The 27,075-nt window shown below is 39.3% G+C and overlaps 2 protein-coding genes across 2 annotated transcripts in view; both read right to left on the bottom strand.

The window, feature by feature from the left end:
* Positions 1-1,105: 1,105 nt before the first annotated feature.
* CD302 (CD302 molecule) lies at positions 1,106-11,044 on the bottom strand. Its single transcript, XM_087709986.1, has 6 exons — positions 10,890-11,044; positions 7,334-7,444; positions 6,208-6,330; positions 4,447-4,620; positions 3,127-3,153; positions 1,106-1,486 (listed from the first exon to the last, which is right to left on the bottom strand). The coding sequence occupies exons 1-6, from the start codon at positions 10,975-10,977 to the stop codon at positions 1,302-1,304; spliced, it is 708 nt and encodes a 235-aa protein (XP_087566112.1). The 5' UTR covers positions 10,978-11,044; the 3' UTR covers positions 1,106-1,301.
* A 6,570-nt stretch (positions 11,045-17,614) lies between these two features.
* Positions 17,615-27,075, bottom strand: part of LY75 (lymphocyte antigen 75) — an 86,272-nt gene continuing 76,811 nt past the window's right edge. Inside the window, exons 32-35 of the mRNA XM_087709995.1 lie at positions 26,677-26,841; positions 26,421-26,537; positions 22,927-23,094; positions 17,615-21,804 (exon numbers count right to left, since the gene is read on the bottom strand). Of these exons, the coding sequence (XP_087566121.1) occupies positions 21,620-21,804; positions 22,927-23,094; positions 26,421-26,537; positions 26,677-26,841 (635 nt within the window). The 3' untranslated portion in view covers positions 17,615-21,619. The remainder of the gene's footprint in view (positions 21,805-22,926; positions 23,095-26,420; positions 26,538-26,676; positions 26,842-27,075) is intronic.

The raw sequence follows: 27,075 nt of genomic DNA, 5'->3' as shown, positions 1-27,075 counted from the left end.
GATATGAAGGCCAATCTTAAGGAAAAGTTAAAAAGGAGAGCAAGTAATGTAAAGAATTTTTTTACTTATTTTGAGTCTTCATATTTTGTTCTATAGAAAATTTTTGTATTTGCTGTTTCGAGCTGTAATCTGAAAAGTGCTGCCTATGAAGGCTAGTACCTCATTTTGGGGGAAAAGACGATTAGAGAAAAAAAAAAATTACAATGATATGAGCTACATTCTTCTAAATTATCTTCCCTTTTGTTTATGAAAAAATTGACTAAAATTAATTTAGGAGAGATGGGGGGATGGGACATTAGACCTGTTTAAAAAATATGGCCTTTTCTCTGGCACCAAGAGGCATGTAATTATCTAAATTATAAAAGTCAGCTAGTGTAGTAAAGATGTGATACACATATTCAACCATCCAAATGATTATTTTGATATAACGCTCATTCATACAGAAATGTATGTATATTTTAGCCTAATTGTGACCAATGCTAACATGAGGCAACCATTGAATAATGTTGTTTAAGCAATTTCTTATTCAGTCTCTGGTATGATAAGCTGTAATTCCCAAACACCATGTGCCTATCAGTAATTGATAGCCTAATTGTAAATACTGAATTGCTTTATGTATGCAATTCTAGACAGGGCCGTTTTAGTTATCGCTTTTATTCGAGCTCCAAAAACTGCAAATATTAATAATCAAAATTTTATTTCAAAGAACAGAGTATTAAAATAGACATATATAAAAAGATTGGGATTATGTTGAAGGTCCTTGCCATAGTTCCATATTTTGTTAATATTAAAAAAAAGTTGACATTCACTAGGAGAGTAAGCAGACTTCATGATAAAGATACAAGGTTTTAATAAATTGTCCTGTCCATTGTTCATAATTGCAGTTGCTCCACATTTCTTAAAGATAATATTTAAAGTCCTGCACTTTAAAATTTTGGTAATGATATAAAGAGTTTTTGATTGTTAGTCCACAATTGGAATTTTGAACTTCATAAACAAATGGGTGCTGTGAGACTATTGGCAATGTCTCACCAGAATAAATGTAGCATAATGTTGGTGAAGGGAGGAGCTTCTTCCTTCCAAAGGATCTTTGGGCGTTTGATTTCTAAACTATGATATTATTAAAAGGGTATCAAGCATGTTGAAAAATGGACATTTAGATAGAAAATCATTTCATATGTAAAAAATAATGTTTAAGAAACATTATTTGCTTTATATTTCATTAGAATAGAGGATAGTGGTTTTGAAGATTGCTTTTGTGCCAGTGTCTCTTTCTATAACAGTATCTAAATGAAAACAGTTTAAGCAGAATATTCATCTTCATCTATAAAAAATGTTTCATTGTCACATGGAATTTGAGTGATGGAATTATGTATGCTACAACCTGGTCTAGAAGATATCCTTTGATAAAGAAACCAGAGAAATGCTGCAGAGATTGCCACAGTTATTGTTGATATTATGACTATGATGCTCATCCAAGCAGTTTCTGAAACGACAGAGATTACAAGAAAAGTACATAATCAGATATGTTGTTTTCTGCAACTGCAAATATTTTTCAGCTGTTTAACATTCTGATATTATTGGACAATTTCCCTGATTGGATTATGCACAGCTTTTTATTTACCCAGTAAATCTTTTAAGATCTTTTAATTACTGAGAATCTCCAGAGACTTTTAAGACAGTATTAGCACTTAGACTTATATACCACTTCATAGTGCTTTACAAATCTCTCTAAGCGGTTTAGAGTCAGCATACTGCCCCCAATCATCCAGGTCCTCATTTTACCCACCTCAGAAGGATGGAAGTCTGAGTCAACCTTGAGCCTGGTGAGATTCGACCTGCTTGCTGTCTGCAGAACTAGCCTGCAATACTTCATTCTAACCACTGTGACACCAAGGCTCTTAGATAGAGCAGATACAAATCAATAGACCACAATCCTAGATCTCTAGGATGTGGGGAATTACCTGAGATAATAAACAGATCTAGAAATGTTTCCTTAATACTTTGATGTTACCATGTCACTTATTACTTTCTATATAGATAGTCCTCAACTTAAAAAAAGAGAAAGATTTCCCTGTCCCATCGTGTCTGACACTAAGGGGCAGTGTTTATCTCTGTTTCTTAGCCAAGAGAGCCTGCATTGTCCAAAGATTACAATTCATTTAGTGATCATTTGAAATGACAGTGACACTGAACAAAGTGATTTATGATTGGTTTTTACAACTGTTGCAGCATCCACATAGTCATGTGATCAAAGTGAGTGTTTGGCAACCCAGTTTGGTTGGGTTGGCATGTACTTAAGACAGTTGCACTATCCCAGGGTCATGGGAGCACCATTTTGTACCCTTCCTAGGTAGCTTCTGACAAGCAAAGTCAATGGGGGAAGCCAGATTTGCTTAATGACTCCATGATTTACTTAACAACTGCAGTGATTCCCTTAACTGTGGCAAAAAAGGCCATAAAATGGAACATAACTCAGCTGTGTTATTTAACAATGAAAATTTTGCATTTACCTGTATTACTTGGTCTTATGTATGTGGTAAGTAACTTCTACCACTGAAGCATGTTTCATCATGCTGCTTCAAATACAAAACTATCTTCCTTATACTCACATTTTCCATTTTAGAATGCACCAAATATAATTTTATCATTTTCACCCTAACATTTAATTAGTCTAATAAGAATTTTAATAAGCTTGAAAAATGGTTGAGTTACTGCCTTTATGGAGCTCTGATTTTCCATGTCCTGACCGATACAGCTACCAGTGGACCTGTCCTCATGATATAAAAAAATTCTCCAATATGTACCAGCCAAATGACAACAAAAATGTGGAGAATCAGTGACATTTAACAGTGAATGGATATCTTTAATATGGCTTCTTGCATATCCAAATAGAATACACAACAATTATTCCTTGCTTAGAAAAGGTCTATTAAAATCAGTGGGATGAATTAAATTAGTCATGGCTAAATTACATTGATGGACCTGCTGTTAATGATATCCACACATGGAACCAATCCATGATAACTCTGAATGTTATTTCCAGAAAAAAGGAAACTGAAATAAAAAGACACTATCTTAGCACTGTTTCATTACAATATAAAGAAAAAAAAGCAGATTACTCACCAAATAAGCGTGTCTTTTCGTAAAGAACTAGCAACATGCAAAGGAAAAAATAAGAACATATTAATTTGGATGTTATATCTATATCTATATATATATGTGTGTGTGTGTGTATATGTATATGTATATATATATATATGTATGTATATGTATGTATGTATGTATATGTGTGTGTATGTATGTATGTATGTATGTGTATGTATATGTATGTATGTATGTATATATATATATATATATATATATATATATATATATATATATATATCAGAGAAGTAGTGAAAAAATTACTATCCAATAGTTGGCAATAAGCCACTTACTGACCAAATAACAATAATCAATATAAAACCTGAAAAACCTGCTCATTCAAAAGTGTGTGTGTGTAAAATCCAGTTGAAGTAATTTCTCTGCGGGGACCTCCTTGGGATTGGAAATTGTGGATGTAAATTAGATGGGTATTCAAATGCAGGTACAGTACTGTTCATCCACAGGGGCCTACTGACTGTAGTTTGATTCTGGTGTTTATATTGGTCATAGATTGAACACCATAATAATGAATAAAGCATCCTCTAAAAATCTCACAAGCAAGAATCCTTCCCAAGTCATTTTTCTAAGAGAATGATTCTGCCCACAGAAAGGAAAAAACAGCATTGCACTGATAACCTGAGAGTATATCACCACCAATAAGAATTTTGATAGATAAGAAAGGCACAGTTCATTTTTATTGACCCAGTTAAAACTTTATAAACCCTAGAAAGTGAATCTTGAAGTCTTGGAAGTCTATTCAGTTTCAGTGCTGGAATCAGGAGACCCACAAACCAAATTAATCTCTGGCAACTGCTTTTTAAAAAACAATGCTCATCCTAATTATGCTTGCAGTAGGAATAATCAAAAGAATTTGTTTCCTAAATCTGTTAATGGGAAAGACATTTAGCAATAACCCTACCAGAGTTGGGACTAAGCTCCTTAACAGGGAAGTATGTAGATAATTTTTCCTGTGTATTCTGCTATGTGAAAAGCCCAGTAGCAAGATAGCATATTGTTTCCAGTTTCTCTTGAAGGATTCATTTGCATCTAATTAATGTTATCATAATTACACTGCATATATGACCAGTACAGGAATAAAATGACACTGGGATTAAGTTTAATGACCGTGATGACTGGTAATTGATGAAGGGCCCCAGTGTGTTTTGAAGAGGAGGTAAATAACAGCAGGAGTTTTCTCTACTTGAAAGCCCTTCCACAGCCTGTGAAATTCCTCTCCTATAATAGAAAAACTTCAATACTGTAGCATTTTTGAAGCAATGCAGCATGGCTCTTACATACCAGTAGTTTCACATAGGATCTTAGTCAGTGGAAGGTGTTCACAGGAGACTTTTTTCCATCCACCTGAAGCTGTATGCATAGTAGCACAAGTGTTTAGAAGTTCATTGTTACTGTCTTCCTCTATCCAGTTTGTAAAATTTACTTTGGAATCATCATACCATTTGAAAATATCATCTGTAATAATAGAGCAGGTATCAATTTATTTTGGTTTGCTTCATAAACATGAGCCAAAGTAAGAATCTACATTGACTTGATTATTTGTTAATAAGTGGTTTTAATTTAATTTAATTTAAACAGTAGAATGCTTTAGGGAGGGATTTTTCCCCATTGCCTTAAATATATTAGTTCTGGTACAATCATGGCCAGGGACAGCCCTTTATGAATAGCAGTGATACCCTTGATCAATAGCAGATAAAACTTAGATTCCCTCCTGGTAAAAGTCTGTCATCCTATTTCACTTTTCTTGCACTCATTGAGGAGGCCTCAGTCACTATATTCATTCTGTACCCCTGGTGGTGTTCCTCTAGGCTTTGCATTCACAATTCTCTCTGAATTCAATAAGGCCCATTTTTCAAACCCAGAACAAGAGACGCAAAGCTGCTTTTTCAAGAGGTAACTGGACTTTCTGTTTTTTCTTTGAAGACATTTCGCTTCTCATCCAAGAAGCTTCTTCAGCTCTGACTGAATGGCGGGGAAGAGTCAGTCAGAGCTGACGAAGCTTCTTGGGTGAGAAGCGAAACGACTTCAAAGAAAAACCAGAAAGTTCAGTTGCCTCTTGAAAAAGTACTTTTGGGACAACCATGACTTGGATGACTGAGAATCTCCATAGACCAGAACAAGAGAGTTCATGAAATTACATCTAGAAAGCTTTTTTATCTTAAGAAAGGAAGGATAGTTCTTAATTCAAATGTAGTTCAAAAATCGAGAAAAGGTGGAGCCTATTTGGGACACTTGGGTGTCCTCCTGGACCCGCAGCTGACACTAGAACACCAATTGTCAGCTGTGACCAGGGGAGCTTTTGCCCAGGTTCGCCTGGTGCATCAGTTGCGGCCCTACCTGGACCGGGAGGCACTTCAAATGCTCACTCACGCCCTCGTCACCTCAAGACTTGACTACTGTAACGCGCTCTATATGGGGCTGCTCCTGAAAAGTGTTCAGAAGAGTACAACTGGTCCAGAATGCAGCCGCGCGAGCGATACTGGGTGTACCGATACCCATGTTACACCCATCCTCCGCGAGCTGCACTGGCTCCCGATCGGTCTCCAAACGTGCTTCAAGGTGCTGGTTATCACCTTTAAAGCCCTACATGGCTTAGGACCTGGATATCTACGAGACCGTCTTCTGCCACATACCTCCCAGCGTCCGATAAGATCTCACAGGATGGGCCTTCTCCGGGTGCCGTCGACTAGACAATGTCGTCTGGCGGCTCCTCGGGGGAGGGCCTTCTCTGTAGCTGCCTCGGCCCTATGGAACGATCTACCCCCAGAGATCTGGACCCTCCCCACTCTCTCGGCCTTCTGAAAGTCTACCAAGACCTGGCTGTTCCGGCAGGCCTGGGGCTGTTGACCTCTTGAATGAGGTCCAGCCCCAGTAAGGTTGAGTGCATGTTGTGTCTTTTTAACTTGCCTTGTCTCTCTATTTTAAATTTTTTAGTATTCTTTTAAATTGTTTTTATGTAAGCCGCCCAGAGTCTTTGGGGATTGGGCGGCATATAAATTTATTAAACTTTAACTTTATTTCTAACAGGATTTGTTCACTTACCATCTGTGTCAAAAAACATGCCAAGAGATATGTATTCTGGACCATGCCAATTTGAGCGAAAATTACTCTGAATAAAGATATTTTCATCTTTGCTGTTTATAGTAATAATATCCGCTCCGGAAGCTGTGTTTGGGAAATAAAAGACAAAACATTAAGGCTGAATGTCAGTTCCTGTGAATGGGAGTAAATGCTGTAGTTCATTTGGTATATTGTTAGCCTTGATCATCCTGGCTAGTGGTGGGATTCAATTTTTTTTACTACCGATTCTGTGGGCATGGCTTGGTGGGTGTGGTGTGGCTTGGTGGGCGTGGTGTGGCTTGGTGGGCGTGGCTTGGTGGGCATGGCAGGGGAAGGATACTGTAAAATCTCCATTTCCATCCCACTCCAGGGGAAGGATGCTGTAAAATCCCCATTCCCTCCCAAGCAGCTGGGACTCGGGAGGCAGAGAATAGATGGGGGCAGGACCAGTCAGAGGTGGTATTTACTAGTTCTCCAAGCTATTCAAAATTTCCATTACCGGTTCTCCAGAACTGGTCAGAACCTGCTGAATACTACCTCTGATCCTGGCCATATGAAAAGGTGTACATGCATGCACCTGGTGAATATGAACTGAATAGGCAAGTTCAGTTCTTTTATTATACAGTCACTGGCTTGTTTTTGGCTTCTAAAAATATCTAAATACTCTCTGCAATACTTAAGGGTGCATGTGCATGCATGTACACCCTTGTGCTGCATGACAGACAATGCCAAAAGATTTTCCTAAAATAAACAGTCTGGAAAATTCTGAGATAGAAATCAGTGAAATAGCATTAGAAATGATTGACAGTATGCAAGCATGCTAGATCAATGCATTTGGGAAAGTCTGCATTCCCCAGAAACAGAATGAAATTGAATGGAATCAACCCTAGAAACCCAAAAGCTTACATTCAGCAGGCAGGTCTCTATCCTGAGGAAGTAATGTAACACGATCTGTTAACTACTGCGAGTACTAACATTCTTCAAAATGGCAAACAAACATTCAGATGTTGAAAGGACCCCCAGTTTCTGCTCATAGTAGGCTCAACTGATTGGTCTCAGTGCATCACACAAGGTTGGGATGAGACTGGACAGAGCAGAGCTGTCTTACCATTGCCTTGGCACAGCTCCCTGGCATCATCCATACCGTAGACCTCTGAGGAGCCCTGAAGTAGAGCATAGCAGCTCTTTTGGAATGGAATCCAAGCAATGGAAGGGCAGGCTACACAAGGAAGAGAACATGGGACCATCTGTTTCTGTTGTCAGTCACAGCTTCACAACATACAAATGAAGTGAAATGAGTTTCCCCAAATATTCATACAACATTCAAGACAAGTTAGACACAACCTAATCAGATTTGAAATAAATGAGATTAACAGCAATATTAAAAATTATGTTGTCCATTTTTTTTTTGTGAAGAAGGATTAAGTGTGACATTCAGGCACTTATTTCTTTAGTAGAACAAATAGCTGCTAGAAGAAGGGAAGGGGTTGATTGCAAAAAGGTGACTCTTCCTTTCCCAGATTTAGCAATCCTAACCCAAAGCAACATTTACTTTTTAGCTTTAAAGAACAATCTAACTATAACTGTTTATTCTTGAGACTTTTCCCTTCGGATAAAATACACATAGCTTTTAACATTCACTGCAGCTATTTTGATGTAGGTATGTTTTATTGCTGTTTTGGCCCATGTTTAATTGCAGCATACTTTTCACATTCATTTTGATTCTAGTTTTCAAATCTACTATTTTGTAATATTAATCTTGCTATTGAAAACTCTTTATGTTATTATATTTAGCATTTAGATACATCTATCTCCAGAATCACTTAGCAGATTTGGCTGATCTTGAAGAATAAAGCAGGATCAAACTGGATGGGAAACCATTAAGAAATCAGGTCCCAGTTGGCTCCAGTCATTAACAACAGAATCAGGATTATGGGGACTGTAACAAAAAATACCAGGTAGGTGAAGGGTAGGTCAAACATTAGAAGGCTAATTTTAACAGAATTAAAGGGACATGGCAGAGATCTGCCTAAAAAAATGGTAAGCCCTAAATTTTGAGGCCTAAAGAGCAATTTGTGAATGTTCTTCTGTCCTCTTTTAAAGATATCAGACACAACAGAGATTCGATTCTGAGGAAAAAAGAAAATGGCTAAGAAATAGGTCATGAGCAGGATAAGGAAAATAAACACATATAATAGAAAGAGCAATACTCTGCCTAGCTAAATATCAGATTAATCCTACAACTTTGATAGCTGAAGACATGTGTGTATGTGTTTGGTTCATTCTATGTCACCAAAGTAAAAGGCTTCACCAAATCTTCAGAAAACATGCAGTCATATTTTATGACTTCTTGTCCTTAAAGTTTAGCACTATGCCTTCAAGGATGGGCTAGTAACTCAATAATAACCATGTTGTTCTTAGCATTTCAAGAGGGTACATCCCAGTTTATCAACCAGTTTCACACAGAAGTACAATCTGGGTGCTGGGACATACAAATCTGCTTCTGCAAAACAGGAGGGAGTTAGCACAAGCCAAAGTTCTCCTTAAACACAGATACAGATCTCTTGCTTAGAAAAGACTTGGTAGTGATGACTTTATTATCCTTATCACTACACTAATGATTATCGCAAGATGGTTTACATGGAGATGCCTCTGAAGATCAAGAAGTTTTGCTGGAAATGCCATGGCCAGGAGATTAAGAAAGGAGACCTGTTCTAGAGAAACATCTCTTTTGCCACTGTTGCACTGGCTGCCAATGGGCTTTTGGGCCAAATCCAAAGTCCTATTCAATACCTATACAACCCCTTGTGATGGTGGCAGGCGCAGCTCCAGAGTACATCAGGGATCACTTTATTCAGCACAACCCCCTCCCAGGATGTGGATTGATGAATTTTTATTGCGATCTTTTTGTGCTATACACCACCACCCTGTCTTGCTAGAGGGCAGTACTAGCAACAAAGAGTAGTAAGGGCAGTAATAAAAAAGAATGAGGTGGGTTGATAATGAACAGAAAAATGACAGTCCTGGGGCTGAAAATGATGTTTTTTAGCACTGCAAGGAGAAATATACCTGATTTGAAAAAAGTCTTCTATTTTTTTTTCTTTGGTAGCAGAAAAGACTCTGGCAAGTTCACTTCTCTCCACACCAGTGGTGAAATTCCAACTTTTTTTTTACTACCAGTTCTGTGGGCATGGTTTGGTGGGCCTGACATGGGAAGGATACTGCAAAATGTCCATTCCCACCCCACTCTGGGGCCAGCCAGATGTGGTATTTGCCAGTTCCCTGAGCTACTCAAAATTTCCGCTACTGGTTCTCCAGAACATGTCAGAACCTGCTGGATTTCACCCCTGCTCCACACCCCTCTATTTCACAAACCTAGTATACAAATTTCAGTATAGTATACTGTTTCTGGATAAAAATCAACGCCTCCTTATTACTAAAGTCATCTTGGATGTAACATGGCTCTAGTGGAAATTGAATAAAGGTAGTGCCTAGGCAATTAAAACAAAACAAAAAAAAAACACCTCCTTCCCTAGTAAATTTTCCCTCCCCCCTTGTTTTTCTTTCTTTCAAACATTGACTAATTTTCCTAAAGCATCCACTTCCACATAATCCAAGTCATCCTCTAATTTCGAAACTGGTTAATCAATCAGATTTTATGCTTAGTCACAACAGGATCTTACCAACCTTGGTTGACCTGGAAGAAGCCTAGTATGTTGAGCATATGCAGTGCTTAGATGGGAGACCATTATGCTGCAGGCTAGTCCATGAAGTTAAGAGGGGAAAAAAACTTTCCAGAAGAAGACAATGGCGATCCACTTGGGTATTGTTAGGCAGGTCGGGGACCCATGAACGCACAGGAGTCAAGCTCAATTGAACAGAGGCTTCGATTGGATTGAGTGCAGATTCAGCTACATAAATATTTATTTTAGGCCTTCTGGTCTGAAAGCCTTGCTTGCGTTCTTATGTTGCTCAATAACTGTACATCAGCCAAACTGCCTCCTAACCAAATGCAATTTTCTCATCATCTTAAGGACGAAACAGGACACTGTCATTTTACTGAATTAGATTTCTTGTGGCGAATGGAAAACGGGGAAGGACCTATTTTTTTCTCCTCTGCAAATCCTGAAGTTTCCCTCCAGTCCAAACATATCAGCCAGATACTATGTCTATACCTCTCCCTTCCTTTCTCCTATCCCACAGAGTTGTGTGGCTTTTAAATAGGTCTCTAAAAACCATTAAAAAAGGCCTCGCAGCAGCCCACCCATTTAGAGAACTGACATTGACCCAACGCCAAAAGAGGGGGGGGAAGCTTTGAGCGCCGGGGTATTTTTCAGACTGCCTTATAACGTTACAGGGGTCCCCAAACTTGGCTGGAGAATTCTGGGAGTTGCAGTCCACAAGGCTTAAAGTTGCCAAGTTTGAAGACTTCTGGCATAGATGAACCCTTCCCAGCGCCGCCCTGAGAGAAAGAGGGCGAGAAAACACCGTGGAAAGGCAGCGGCCGAAGCTCCCTCTCCTCCAGAGTTTCTGCCCGGTGCGCGCAGTTCACTCTGGATGGCAAAGGCAGCGCCCCGCCCGTTTCCAAAAGGCGGCAGCTATAAGGAGCCTCAGGGCGGGGGATTCCCAAAGCAGCGTCTCGGCGCCGTCCCACCTTCTCTTACCGTCCGCTCCCAAGGAAGGCAAGGCGGCCGCCAGGAGAAAGCCGCCGAGAAAGCAGGCGGAGTAGGACGCGGGCGAAAGGGCGCCCATGGCCGGGCAAGGGAGCTCCTGCCCGACCCACTCGCGTCGCTCGCGGGGGTTTGGGGCCGCCCAGGCGCCGCCCACCCTTTGGGCCAGGACGAGGAAGAAGGGAGGGAAGCGGGAGGAAACGTCCTCCGTGCTCCTAAAGCGCTTTCCCTTCACACGGAGCAGGCATGAGGCAGGCGTTGCACCGGTGCGGGGCTCCTAAGTCTCCCTTTTTTTGCGCGTCATTCTGCACTTTCAGCGGCGCTTCATCCGAAGAAACAGAAATCCTCCAGTTAAAACAACAGTGAATAAGACTTTGGGAAAGGTTAAAAAAAAACTGCGTTGGAAGAAACGTCCTTCTGGGTTCAGTTCCAAGTGGGGAAAAAGACCCTGGAAACATGGAGGCTGCTTGGAAAGATGGTTTAATGGTGGACAGGATCACGTGGCTTGAGCTCCTGAACAGAAAAGGGGGATCATATGCTTCCAGATGTTGGGTGAAGAAGAAAAAGAGAGCGAGATGCTGAAAATCCCTGGTTTTATGCCCTCTCTGGGCTTTGAACCTGAGCTTGTATTCTCATTGGTTGTCAGACTCTCATTGGGCCCTGCAGGGGCAACTTTCTAGCCTGTGTTTTGAGTCCAGCTTTGAGCATTGCTTCTTCCCAGGTGCCCTGTGGTGAGATGGGTAAAGGGCTAATACTATCATGCCTTAATCCCATCACCCTGGAGCTGAAGGGGTGGAGATCTTTGTTATGTTGAATAGACTGGCTGAGGCCTTTTAATGGCCCCTTGACAAAGGTGGGGGCTATTAAGAGTGAGTCTGTTTCCTGCCTAAAAACATGTTTCTCCATTTCTTATCCAGGGAAATATAATATTCTGCCTTTTCAATATTTCCCAGGATATTTCATTCTTCTAGGAGAGGGCGGCTTTTAGCTTCCTACAATCGGCATTATTATTTTTTATAAATAACACAGAAGGTGGAGAACATACCTAATGCTCCCCTGAACTCTGAAAGGCACTGACTTTTTAGCCCACTGCAGTGCATTTCCCACAGCAGCCTTGGAGGGAGGATATTTCTAAAAAATCCAAACCAGCCGAGACTGTCCCTGTGGACAAGGAGCTGTCGAAGCTACAGCTTACGGCCCTGTTATACTGTACCTAATACTGTATTAATACAGTAATACTATAATAATACATTATAATAATACTATACTATAGCCTAATGCTGGGAAAGACTGAGGGCAAAAGAAGAAAGGGACGATAGAGAATGAGGTGGATGGATGGAGTCACGGAAGCAGTAGGTGCGAGCTTAAATGGACTCCAGAGGATGTAGATTTTTTAGGATTTTAGGATTTTATTTATGATTTATAGGCCGCCCTTTTCCCTGAGGGGACTCGGGGCGGCTTACAATACATGGGAAGGGGGGTGCAACACAAAAAACATAAGACAGTGCATAAATAAAAAATAAAACAATAAAATGCAACTTTCATTCAACATTCGGGTGGGGCGAATCAGAATCTTATCCCCAGGCTTGACGGGATAGCCAGATCCTAAGGGCTGTGCGGAAGGTCTGGATGGTGGTGAGGGTGCGAATCTCCACGGGGAGGTCGTTCCAAGATGACAGGAAGGCCTGGAGGAACGTTGCCCATGGGGTCGCAAAGGGTCGGACATGGCTTTGCAACTAACAACAAAATACTATACCTTCCAGTGACGTGCGGTCAGCTTTAGGTCTGGTGAGGCACTTTTTAGACTTGTGGACTTCAACTCCCAGAATTCCACAGCCAGGCATGCTCAGTTCCGATTTAAAGCGACAGCATTTTTCCCCCTTGCAAAATAAGTTTTCCTATTCTTTTTCTTCTCCCTCCCCCTCCTTCCTCCCTCTCTCCCTCCCTCCCCCTCTCTCAAACAGACACACGCACACAGAGAACTTGGATCCCTCTCTCATTCACTCACTCTCAAACACAAACACAAACACAGAAGTTGGATTGGATATATTTTCCAAAGGTTTGAAAGCAGCTCCTCTGCCATACCCCCGCTTCCCCTGCTGCCTTCCGATCAAACTTTTTAAATTCCTCCCCCCTCCCCACACACGCACCTTTTCCAGCTGTTTCAGAGACGATTTCAACTCTGCTTCTCCCTGCTCTGCCCTGCCCTGCCCTCATGAAAGGCCAGAGCTCTGTCAGACTGAGCTAGTTGCTCTCAGAGAACTCTAAAAAGCCTCTAAAAATGCCCTCTACAGGAGGCGAGAGAATACGTGCCTCATTTGCATAAGGAATTTTTTGCTTGTTAACCCTTGCTTAACTCTTAAAAGGCGAACAATTCCTTATGCAAAAGAGGCCCCTAGTTCTCTGGCCTCCTCCTATGGTTAACACAAAGCACTGTTCCAAGTCACTGTGAATCTGGCAGCAACTACCTTGGCTTTAATTATTTTTTAAAAAATCTTTAAAATTATTTCCTTTTCCTCATGACTGGTGAGGCCATGCCTCCCTTGCCTCTAGTGACTGCACGTCCCTGATACCTTCTATAAGGACTCAGGGATTCATCTCATAACACCTCACCTGATACAATACCCAGGAAAGCCAATTTCACGTATAATTGCTGTTATTGGAGGAGTCTGATGTAGGGCTATTTTTGCATGGTGCTAAATTTTGATATATCATCAGCAAAATTAGGCAGACTTTGCCCACTGACCATCCATCACTGTCATATACTCTCTTGCCTTTTTATTTTTTGATGCTTCATATTTGTAATGATAGTCTGTGATTGTAATAAAAATATTATTTATTACTTAATACTCCCCCCCCCCCCCAATTTTCCCCACAACCAGCAGCAGCCTGTGAGGTGGTTTGGGCTGAGAGAAAGAGTGCCACTTAGCCAAAGATGGGACTTTAATGCAGGATCTCCAATTTTGTAGCCTGGTGCCTTAACCATTAGATCACATTGGTCTTACTGAAAAGTCATTATTGTACTCATCTTTTTTAAAAAGTCTAAACTAGGTTGAGGGTTGTCAGTTCACTTTACTATTTCATACTACTTCTTGAAGTCAAACTTTATTCCTAATGCAGTGTTTCTCAACCTTGGCAACTTGAAGACGTTTGGATTTCAACTCCCAGAATTCCCCAGCCAGCAAATTCTGGGAGTTGAAGTCCAGACGTCTTCAAGTTGCCAAGGTTGAGAAACACTGTCCCAATGCCTGTTGGGTCTGGAGCACTTTGATCTGCTCTCACATATATCTATCTTCCCTCCTTCCCTCATCATCATCTATAATCATCTTACACTGTTGGCGTTCTTTTTTTAAAAAAATCTGAAAATACAATTATTAAGTATTTTTCTCTTGGATCTTACTTGATTCGGAGTTATTGTTTTAAACAGTGCTTCTTCAATTAACAGGTATCTACAGTTTGACCAGCAGAGGGCATCAGACATTTTCTGGAATATAACTGAATATAGTTATTATAATAATTTAGCTCCTTTTTATTGTCCTACGGAAGTCAACAGGACTGGAAAGAGCTTGAATATTTCATGTTGGCCCTGATCCAAATGTAGTCATATTAAAAATGAAATTCTTCCTCACTAGTTTTGCATCTGGATCACATTTACAAAGAATTACACATTAAATGTGGTTTTTCTCTGAGGCTAACAAAAAGATTTGTAAAGGTATGACAACCCCAGAACCACCTGCCATGGATATGGTGAATAACATCCATCGATATATTTCTGTGCAGTCTAGAATATAATTGTACAGGATGGTAGGGGAGACCCTTATTTTCTATTTATGAAGCATGCAACAGAACACTTTCATCTCTTGATTCCTCCATCATTGGTTTCCTAATTAAGCTTAAACATGACTATTACATAGGAAAAAAATATTGCAGGATCCAATGCAGTGGTAGGTTTCGGCAGGCATTACTGCCGGTTCGCTCATGGGCGTGCTGCATGCTTGATGTGCGCAATGCCCGCATGCACGGTGCAATAAAAATTGTTCTGCGCATATGTAGAAGCAAAAAACAAGATGGTGGCCTCTATGGCGACACCTGGAGAACTGGTTCAGGGGCTTGGCAGGCCTGGGTCGCTGCCGATTCCAGTGACTCAGGCCCCCAAATCATTACCGGTTCGGCCAAACCGGTAGGAACCCACCACTGATCCAATCTGGGTCAGTCACTGGGGCCAGAGGTTTAGTCTTCTGAGCTTTCGGATTTGTGCTGGATCTCATTTCAGGGAACTTCTCTACTGGAATATGTAGAGAATGTGTAGAAATACATATATATTTGCCTTCATTTGAGAGAAAAAATTGTGCCCATTTCCCCCCCTCATGTTTGAAATCACTAGTTTCTTCCACAATTGTAGAGGATTTCATGAAGACATCATTCTGCCACTCTCACATATTGTGGTCGCTTAATTTTGGATGTTATGGCACTGAATACATTTTATTTACATGTAAATAGACAGGAACAGAAGTTATAGAGTACAATGCTTAGCTATGGTAGCATCATACTGCGTTTCATGTCTGCTCCTGGTCATACTTAAATGGATGACCGCTTATAATAGAATTAACAAGTTTCTGAACTGTTGTGTAAAGGCATTAAATATGAACCTCAAATACAGCTTTGATGCTCTGTAGTGCACACTATATTGGCTCCTTCCAAGAGATAACTAGAAGATGGTCTGTTGTCATGCTACCTTAACTCAACCTGGGATAGGGTGATATGCAGAAAGCTGTGTGGTTATAGCTTTGTCAAACTGCCAGGCTCACACAAGCTTAGGGACATCCAGCGATCAGCTGCAGATCTTCTGCGTGGGCAAATCGACTCTGAACGTTCTTGTGAAGGGAGAATAATGAAATAGGTACAGATGTCTTTGCTTCTTGGACCCAAGTCCCCACGCCGCCCTGAGTCCTTGGGAGAAGGGTGGCATATAAATCTAATAAACCTAAACCTTCTCATTACTTCTCTTTATCCACGTTCCTACGTAATACTTTTTGCTCTCCATTAGTGAAGTGGCTAATGCCTTGCTCATGAATGTTTAATGTGCATTGCATGGAGGGCTTTTTGCTTTAGACTAAAAGCAATACACTTCCTCCCAAGCTGCTTTTAGTGAGATACCACATGACTGTTCAATGGGATTGGAAGAGACAGCTTATGCTATCAACTCGGGGAAGTAGAATTATAAAATCTGCTCAAACTGAATTAGGTTTAGGAGCTAGTTCGTAGCTGTCTAATGCACAGAATTATACAATTTAAATGGATTTGCTTTCTGAAACGGCCTGATATTCACTGAACTGATGGAGCTACTTACATATTGCTCAAAAGCAAGCCTTTCCCCCAACTTTCTTCCTCACACTGTTCATTAATGGATTTAAATAGCTGAATATTTGCTATACTGGCCCATGCATATCTTAATAGAAGAATCTCCAGCAAATCCACTGAGGGCTGCAATTTAGAATAGGACAGTGGAGAAAAAGATGAGACTTGTTTTTCAACAATATCGAGAACCATCAACAGATCAAGAAGCAGCAGAACAGACGCACTGCTACTATCCTGGTTCCATCACAGATCATTTACAATCCTGAACGTTGCCTCGGTACTAAATCCCAATCTGAAAGCTTAACTAAAATGAATCCAGATTTCTCCAAGGTTCTCATCAGCTGCAAGCTGACTCCTAACAACTTTCCCCAGAAAGAGTAAAAATTGAGATTCATCAATAGTTATCAAAGAGTTGGGTCCAAGGACAGCATCTTGAGAAAGGGGCACCTCACAACCTCTTTCAAGGCAGGAGGCAAAACTTCACTAAAAAGGCTGACCTTACAGCATGGGCCCATCTGTGGGTCATCTCCCTATATCTGCATTCATGACCCAGGAGAGGCCCAGATCAGTGGTGGGTTGCCATTTTTTTTTACTACCGGTTTGGGTGTGTGACACTTCTGCACATGTGCAGAAGCATCTTGGCAGGTGGGCGGAGTCTCCTGCTGCCCCTACTACCGGTTTGCCCGATCCGGGCCAAACCAGGAGCAACCCACCTCTGACCCAGATCACATCAAAAGTTTATGTTCTGGGTATCTTACCCTAGGTTCGCCTGGCAATTACAGTCCAAGGATCTGAGTTATGTTATCTGCAGAGCGCCTGAATATACTCACAAGACCCCAATATTTGAGTATATAAGGTCTCTGGACAGCTATCAGTGAACACCATAAGGGAGAACCATTGATGTTTGCTGCCCTTATAGCCATGAGATACTCCCTTATATTTGATTTCACCCATGCCTGCCTGATCAGTCACTTGTGTTTTCCTCTTGATGGTATCCAAGCATCATTCATGCTGACTTTCCTTAGAACATTAGAAGAAAAAGAAACCTAGGTCCATCAAATATCCTTTATTTTTTGATCTGAAAATATAAATATTATATCTAAGGAGAAGGTAGCATTTGTGTAGACAAATAGTCTCCTACCTTCTGAATAAAAATTGTAAAAATTTTGTCTTTGTGATCTGTTTAATGACAACTACCAGATTGGGATTGCACAAATCTGTTATCACCTCTAGATGACAGCAAACAAAAAGGGGAAACTCACACTTTGCTGCCATCTGAGGAGGATTTAGATTTTTGCAGTTCAGATGATAGCCCCAGCTTTAATGTCTTCTTCCCTCTATAAATAAAAACTCATTAATAATGACTTTTTAAACAGTTTTATTGACATCGATTTAAAAAAAAACAATGAAGCATAAAAATATTTTAATAAGGAGAGAAGAACTCACTCAATGTAATTTTCTTACACTTCCAAATCTAGCAATTATTGAAGCTTTTTATAAATCTTCTGTTTCTTTTATCAACACCACAGGTAAGCTTCACTGCAAACTCCCTCCAAGAGAGCTAATTAGATACATTAAGGCATCTGTATTTGTTCACACATATTTTTCCATTTGTCCAAGTATATTTTTGTATTGAAAAAAAAATCAAAATCAGAATTAAAACCATTTACAAAATAAGTTTTAGACTGTAAATCCTTCATAAAAACAGAGGAATATTTCGCTCATGTTTATTTCTATGCTGAATGATAGAATAGCCCCATTCTATGTATAGATTCACATTAAAATAGCCTGTGAGTGCAAAATAACCTTCTGTCAGTAGGGTTGCACAAACGTACTAAACAGAACATCACATACATACACAAACTACTACTTGCTTTTAAACTCTTTATCTCGTACTCTTTATCTCTTGACCATGATAATCAAGCCTTGTGAAAATATGACCTTAACATACTGTTAAATGGCCTGCTTTTCTGTGATTTGCAAGGGTGTGTTATGGGGACTTTTTTTTCAGTCCTGCTATTTAGTGGCTGACTGGTCTGACTGAGATGAGATTAACAACTACCTCCTTGGCAAGTTGTTTAAACAGTATACAAAAGTAGTTATCAGCTATGAACTTTGATAAAGGCATTTTTTTATTTTCTGAACAGGGCTTCCTTACATAGCCTAAGGGTGTCTTCCCCCCTCTTGACTGTATCCAGGCTGAACTAGGCTGTTAATTTAAGAACTACATCACAGTCATTTCAGCACTTTTGGTTAGGATTTTCTTCAATGTGGTTCCTTAAAATGGCTCTTGTTGCAAAGTTACATCAATCCTCATGTCCTCAAGGTGCAATATTTGGCAGACTACTCATTCCTAGTTCAGCTAGCAGAAACTAGAAAAGCTCTCTGGAGTGCCCTTGGCACCAGGATAAGGCATTATCTATCAGGCATTGCAACAAGAGCAGGGTCACTGGCCTATCTCTCCTTAATGCACTTCTCCTATATCTAGTTTTAGGTTAGGGTTCTTGTCCCTTGGACTCCTGACACAGAGCATAAACAAGCATTCAGGCATTTCTTTACAAGTGGTATAAAAAAAAATGAACAGCCATCACTTCTTCAGTGCAAACTACCTCTTTTCTTTATTAGGTCCTCACACACATTGTGGTGACATCCCTGGAAAGGTCATAGTAAAATATCCTCGTTGTTAAAAGTCAAGTGCAAAAATGAACATATAGAAAACAGTGCAATTAACTGCAGAAAAGTTGGCTTTCTGTCCAGATTTTAAAACATTTATGTAACCACCCATCTTACAACCAAATCTGGGCTGCTCTCCATCAAGAATTAAAACAGTATCAGTAATAATAGAATAACAGAAAAACATATTAAAACTATAAACATTTAAAAAATTAAAAGCAAATGTTCACCTCTAGAGAAAAGGATGTATTTACGTACTAGTTTATAAAGACCACACAAACTGTCTTGAAAAAGAAGAATTGGAAAGTAAGTTAGTTGTAGGCTTGAGTTTATGTTTTGCTACAAGGCAAGGCAAAAACTACGCCATGAGCTTCTCTTTGTGCATAGAACTGTACATCCATTACATAGGAACCATAAAATATAGCATTCAAGGCACACAAAACATCCTTATTTTCATAAAGGGCACATGTAGCATTTGTTTAATAAATGCTATGGAGTGCATTTCCTCGTGTATGAAATAGGAAACATGCTTGATTTTTTAAAAAAAAAGATCTGTATATATCACTAATTCCAGGGATGTATATTCACTATCTTTTAAAAGAGCTGACTTAGCAATAAAAGTGCTAACTTAGCAATAAACCAATATTTTTTCCTTGTAATCTCTGATGGCATTTCTCTGTGTTTTCAGAGGTTGATGCTAATTATCTCTCTGGTGCGTTTCATTAAAGGAAACATTTAAGAAATGCTACAAATCAAATAATAAAACTGAATGTGTTTTTGGCACCTTAAAGGCTAACAAATCTTACTAGTCTTCCTAACGCCACGAAATGCTTTGGCTTTAAAATCAGCTGAACCACCTCTTTGGAAAGTCTATTGAAATCAGAAGGTTTTTATAACTTTTCTAAAATTTACGAAGGTCTGACAAAATGTTGTGTTTACTCTATGTTGAATTGTTCCATGTTACATGTACCATCAGAAAAAGCCATCCGCAGCAAAGAATGAGGAAGTTGATGGCATGAATGGATAGGAGAAATCACCAATACAGTGCTATGGAATCAGACAGGAACAAAACATTATGGATGCTCTAGTTTAAGCATGAGTAAAGCTTTCTGATTGTGAATAAAACTTTAGATTAATTTTGAATACAAATAAAGAAAATACTTAGTAGTACCTCTTTTGAAAAATATTAAGTTTAGCATAAATAATAAAAAATCACCAATGTGAAAACTTTTACATTACGCAACACGCTTCCATTCGTGAATCTGGGATAGTGAATGGACAGTAGGGTTCTGAAACTTTCATTTAGCCCTTGAACTGAGGTTAACCTGTTCCAGTGTATACGGAAACCCAGGAGAAAAATCTAAGAAACATAAAATCCGACAATAATTTGTTGCTATTGTTTTGTTGTAGCGACAGGAAATATGAGAGTCAAGCTTTAAAAGTTAATACAGTAAATGAATCCAAATCTAATTTGTAACTTTGATCAAAATGAAGAACTCTGGGATTTCCAATGCAGCAAACCAAGCCAATACCTGCAATATCTTTTACTCTGCGTGGATACAGGGGCACTTTGAGAGACCCAGACTGTCAAAATTCTCTCTGGAAGAAAGAGAGAGATGGAGATTGCCCATATGTATTTCAGTCAGCTGAATTCTATAGGAACCATTGTTTTTGTAGCTGCTTGCAAGCAGCTGGGAGTTCTGGCTTCTACCCTCCTTTGAGCTTCAAATGAAACCTTAAGGACGCAAGGCTTGATCAAACCTCATGTTTTTAATCACACTGGAGTTTTACTGCCTCTCTTAAGATTGAAAATACTTCAGAACTACAAAGACTACTATGGTAGTTGCTGGGTAAATGTCCTTTCAGTCTGTTTAAAACCAACAATGATTTTTTTTTCCAGCTTTGTAAGTCTTCTATTTTATTTTTGGGGGTATCTTTTTGCAATATATACTGAATGATTTTAGAGTTGGTTTGAAACAGTTTTAATGATTAAGGCTTTAAATTGATATAAGAGAGTGAGTTACTATATCTACACACACATACATACATATGTGTGTGTGCATGTGTGTGCTTTTATCTATTTCATATACTGTAATTTTTAATACATTTGTTTTAAATATGGAAGGAATCTTTGAGAGATTTTATTGAAAATCAGAATGGCCCTAAAAGATCTGAAGGATAATAAAAAGTATCAGAACAGATGGCAATATCTCACTGACCTTGGCTGACCTCAGAAATGGTAAGCAAGTTTGGACCTGCTTATGCTTGGATGAGAAATCCCAGGTTTCCTCATTCTGTTACACATAGCAATCAAAAGCTGAGCTTGACTCAAAGTAATTTTTAACTTTGAAAATATAATGTTTTTAACACCATAAGCTATCACACACTTCATTTTAAATAAGTTATATTTCAAGTAATTCTCTGGCCCTCTGCTATCTTACTTCATTTGGGTAAATGATACAGGATATTCTAATGTCAGAATCGTTCCGTGCACCATACTTCAAACCACGTGCAAATCTCAGGTCACGAAAAGTGCAAAGTTTGATTGTTGTTAAAGATCCCTTTCTCCCCCTAAACTTGAAAAAAGGAAAGGTGTCAATAAACCCCAAGAATGGAAGTCAATAGCATCTTGGGAAGATGCTTCAGGTGCTGATTTGAAAATTGGTTTCAGTACACCAAGCAGAAAATGGTTATCAGTCATCATTTCTAGAAAACATAGAGTCAGTTTCATCATCATGCATTCCCCTCTCATAGCGAACAGAGGTAAATCCAAATGAGTGTAGTCGCATCCGTCTATACAGGAAGTATGCTAACCCAACAAGGAGTGCTATAACCATTATAACACAAACTGCTATTGCCCCTCTTGAATGATGAGAGACTGTAAGAAAAAGAAGAAAAAGTTATTGAACTAGAGTACTTAAAATACAAGCCACATGTGGTTATGGTTGTTGTATGGTGGTTGTTGTTGTTTTATCATCATCATCATCATCATCATCATCATCATCATCATCATCATCATCATCTTTTATTAATTAAACATGAAACTCAGTCAACTGAACATTTAAAAATGTGTGACAAACACCACTGGTTGGTGCTAATGGTTGATATGGGTTGCTGCCAGCATCCTAGGTATCATCATCATCATCATCTCTTTTATTCATTAAACATGAAACTCAGTCAACTGAACATTAAAAAACGCATCACAAATACCACTGACTGGTGCTAATGGTTGATAAGGTTTGCTGCCAGGGTCCTACGCATCAAGCAAGTACCTTCTTAAGATGTGCAATGTTCTGAGTAGCGCAGTTTTTTGCACTTCCACTGGTGTTATTGCAGGAAGCTGAAATTTCTTGATGTGTTTTATAAAATTCTTGGACATGGTACCAAGTGCCCCGGTGACAATGGGTATCACTATATTGTTGTTGTTGTTGTTTTCATATCCTATCTTTTATCAAAGTCAGTCACAACATAAAAGTATTGAATGAACAAAGTAAGTAAGTATTAAAATATTGACCTACCCTTTTAAATCCAACTAAATACTATGAAGATTATCCTGTCATTTAAATGCATGACTTCCTCGCAGCAGCTGGCTGCTTTCTTAGCCATTAACATACTGAGGCTAGACATGAAGACTTTTGTTTCTCTCTAGGGCTCCGTCTCAATCATAGAGAAGAGAAGAGAAACCTTTCTACTGTCTGTCTGTCTACTTCTACTGTCAAGAGAAACAAGCAACCCTTCTACTGTATTATACTGCAGTGGCCCCCAATCCTTTGGGTGCTAGGTCCCTGTTATACTATACCATAAAAAGGCTACTCTATTGTGGAATAAACAATTCCCATCCTTGGTCACAGTAAAAGATGATGATGATGATGATGATGATGATGATAATGATGATGATGATATTTTTATTCCACCTTATCTTCAAGACATAGTCTAAAATATTTGAAATGGACCAGATAACTTATCCTCATCTGACTATACTAAATCATCATTTACATACCTTCAGGAGTTTTGCAAACAACTCTGCTTGGTTCATTGTTGCAGTCTGCTTTGGACCATGTCCCATTGGCTGAAAAGATAACACTGCACTGACCATTAGCCTTTTCACTTTCATTGGCCCAATTTGTATATTTAGCCTCAGAGCCATCAAGCCAATTCAAGGACTTAGCTGTAAATAAAAACATTTCTTCTTTAATTTATGAACAAAAATGTCTTTCACTTATTAACACACACACACACACACACACACACACACACACACACACACACACACACTTTATTCTACATTTGGCTATGAAGAGTTTGATGTATACTAAATAGTCAGAACTCTACTCTGGTTCAGTATCTAAAAGCTGTCTTAATACTTTATCGATTAGCAATTTGCCATGTTCACAATCCAAAGTAGTGTCAAATTGTTCCCCTAAGTTATAGGCCTTTATTAATAATGCCTTTATTAAATTAAAAACTAGGTCAGGCAAGGAGGAAAGAATCATACCAACCTTGTAAAAACACACTTTGTTTATTCCAGGAAACATCAAAATATCAGCCTGCATAGAGCTAAGTGCATATTCCCTGAGTTGCTTGTGTGGTTGGTGGTAGGAAATCTTAGGGGAAGATTTTCTGATTAGCAGCTGAGGCCAAACAACAGACACAACAAAACATGCCTTAAGAGGCCTCTTTCTGCAACTTCTGACATGGCTGCAATGCAAGGCCTGAGGAAAGCCCACATTACCATTATGATAAAGCAGGCTTGCCAGTGGTAGTTATTACCCCAGGCCCCCAACAATTTTTAGGGTGCACTGCCCCAGAATAAAGGAAGTTATCACTTAATAGATCTAAGACTGTCTTTATCTATTAAAGTGATGCACTCTCTTAAAACGTTTCAAAGTTTTAGACCTCATGCAAGTAAAAGTGCTTCTCTGCCATTTGTTAAAGTATGCCTATTTTTTTCAGGCTTTCCCACAAGTCTGAAACTAGATACAACTGCTTTAATGAACTGAATAATTAAAGCAGCATGTCTTTAATTATTGCCTTATTTAATGGCAATAATTAGATTGAATTATTATTCAACAGGGTTCTTTCACACTTGTTTGTAAATGTGTGTGTGTATGGGGGAGTGTGTATTTTAATGAACTGCAGGGAGATGCTGTGCTTATTCTTACATAAGGCCCAGCACATTTCTTTCAAAAAATATTTCAAGTGTGCCCAACTCTATTGTGTAGTTACTTAACATTAGTCTGCCTGCTTGAGCGTAACTGCTGTATTAGTTCATTTGCAAGTTGTCCTTCACAAGATTTCATAGGGCTATAATGAAACAAAAAGGAACTAAAGAGATTACCTTAGAGAAACTATGCAAGCACAACAGAGCATTACTTAAGTCCAAAAGAGGAAAAAACATTAGGAAAAAACTCAAACTACTTCCATCTTTCAAGAAAATGCTGTCAGGCTTTCAGGATTTTGCTACTATAGCCTAAATCAATAGAGTACCAGGCTTACTTATGGGGTCTGCTCCCTGACCTTGGCCTACTCTAGAGGGCTGACAGAAACCTATTCTTCATCATTCATATTGTACCCATACTGATTGTCTTCGTATCTCTAGAGTAGTGATGGCGAACCTATGAAATGAGAGTCAAAGGTAACATGCTTTGACATTTAGGGTGACACACCACCGTCCCCCAATACCCAACAACTATTCTTGAAAGCAAGGCCTGTCCTCACACAATTTTTGGAGGCTATGTGAGAATGGAATATGTCCCCCAGAAGCTACACAAGTTCTTCCACAAGAATGGAAGAACATTTTCCAAAGTCACTTTGAAGGCTTTGTGTGACCTGGAAGCCAATCTCAGGAAGGAAGGGACAGAAAGAGAACACTGACTAAAAATGGAATGTGGCAGATCCTAGGAAGAATTGGGCTGTGGGATCAATTGTGTCCTGAGGACCTCTACTTCAGGCCATGCTGCTGTTCAAGGTGGCCTAATGGGAAGGGGGGGGGAGGTGGAGAATTGTTTGGGGTGTGTGACACCCCAGCAGAGTCAAGTTAGGCATTTTCAAATTTTTGACATGTTGATCCCAAAAGGTTTGTCATCATTGTTCTAGAACCTCTCTCTGGTAGGGACTGAATGCTCCAATGGATAGAGCTGAATGTTTATGCAGACTTTGAAATATTTCCTCTTTATTTTTTTTTTAAAAACCAACCACTTCCTTATTTTAAGGCTTAATTACAGGTTTCATTCATTTTCCATGGCAAGCTGGAAGGAACTTTTGCTGCCCTTCTTCAGCGAACACTGTCAAGAGGATAGAGAAGTTCCAGGCAGCGCTGAAACCACAACTGTCTTCCTTAGCAGAGAGATAAGATGATTGATCTTTGGGGAGTCATTGGTTGAGCTGGTTTTATCATGTACAACAGGTGTGCGATGTCTGATCCTCCAAATGCTATTGGAACTTCAACTCTCCTCACTCCCCCTCACCACTGCCCATGTGTGTTGTGGTGAGCACGAGTTGGAATTCATGGAGTGACCACATATTGCCCATCTTACTATGAATCCATGCCAGCTGAACTTTATCCAGCAAATTCCTAAGATTCCCTGGATTGAGCTCCACAGGCCAAAAAGACTGGCTAAAGAAGCAGGCCATAAGGAGAGCAGACTCTAATAAGGGTAGTGCCTCAGGTGGGCATCATCTGGGTAGTGGCTTGCCTGGCTTCTTCACTGGCAAAAGCTGAGGACAACTTTTCAAGCCTCAGCTCTGCCATGTTTATCTTATTGGGGCATGCCTTGAATTCTGAATTCCAAGTTCCCCTGAATTCCACTCCATCCTGTCTTGTGCCCTTTTCCCTGGATATGTTGTTTGTTTATCAGACACCTGATATCTCAACCCATACTGAGCTATCACTACACTACCCACTACCTTTAGATACAGGTAAAAATAATTTTTTGCTTCATAAAAGTTATTTCTGCACCATTGGACTGGGGCTGGCATCCAGCTTGCTGTCTTGTTGCCTGGCAGCCAGCAGTAGTGAGCAGAAATGGTACCCTGCGGCAGACAGGTCTAAGCAGGAGGGCAGGAAAGCACCAGAAGGGAGAACTGAATTTGAAACTATGGAAGGTAGGGAAGAGGACAATGGAAGGGGGGGGGGCGGGATGAGACAAAGATGTTCAGGATGTGAAAAGGTTAAAATTAAAATACTGAATTAACTGGCCAAATATTTTGGCCTTCCATTTCTTTTAACTGCAGCTCTTACTATGTGTGCTTAAATTTAAATGACTGGATATTTATCAAAAAATAAAAAGTATTACTGCTCTGAAGTCTATTCATTTTTTAAAATTTGCTATGCAGTTGTCCATTCCATGAACACACTGAGAAAAAAGCCAGCTTTATTGTAAGCCTATGCCCTTGTTTTCCATGAACACAAATATAATCTAGACATTTTTACCTAAAACCTGTTCACATACTGTATAATTTTTGTCATTAATATTACATCCAGCTTTTCCTTACCATTAAATTGCATCCCAAGCCATACTTTTCCAGTAATAAAATAATAATCTTTCAAGTGTGTGCTCACAAACTTATTTTCCTCTCCATCCTTGATAGTCAGAAGTTCTGCAGAAGGATCTAGTGAGAAAAAGTTTATCTTAAATGAGGAAAACCTAATTTATTTAAATGTCCAAAAGAAATTATTTAAGACATTGTCTAAAATAATACTGAAAAATAACTCTTTAACCAATAAAACAAACGTATAATTTGGGCATACCAAGTTTCTTGCAAACTTTCCTAGCTTCGTCTGCAGTATATGTGGAATAATTATAAAATGCCATATCAAATGCGTAGCAATAATCTTTGTAGTGGAGCCATTGCGATGCTCCTTTAGGAGAGTCTGGACACTTTGATGATGTTTCGGTTTGCTTTAATTGCACTTCTGTGAGAACATAAATAGCATAATCAACTTTATTCAAATATCAAAATTTTCTGCTCAATCAGTTGACGGTTTTAGTGTTTTTGTAACTATTCAAAATATAAATAAAACAAGGTTCTAAATATGTTTGCTAACAAGTAATCGCACATCTTGGAGCTTTTCCACCTATCATAGAAAAAGTGTTTTAATTCTTAGGAAACAGTAGTTATAGCGAGAAATGAAATGCCTGCATCAGTC

This window comes from Thamnophis sirtalis, unplaced genomic scaffold (assembly GCF_051295495.1).
Source record: "Thamnophis sirtalis isolate CommonGarterSnake01/CBP01778 unplaced genomic scaffold, rThaSir2_p1.2 scaffold_1, whole genome shotgun sequence".
In the NCBI taxonomy this organism is placed as follows: domain Eukaryota; kingdom Metazoa; phylum Chordata; class Lepidosauria; order Squamata; family Natricidae; genus Thamnophis; species Thamnophis sirtalis.
This window is presented reverse-complemented; position numbering and strand designations above follow the sequence as displayed.

Bases quoted from the DNA above. Each gene is read 5' to 3' on its own strand.
- CD302 (XM_087709986.1), bottom strand. From the start codon at position 10,977: ATGGGCGCCCTTTCGCCCGCGTCCTACTCCGCCTGCTTTCTCGGCGGC. The intron at 3,154-4,446 runs GTATGTAAGAGC...GCATGTTGCTAG, and splicing joins GATCCTATGTGAAACTACTG to TTCTTTACGAAAAGACACGC. The intron at 1,487-3,126 runs GTGAGTAATCTG...CTGTCGTTTCAG, and splicing joins CGAAAAGACACGCTTATTTG to AAACTGCTTGGATGAGCATC.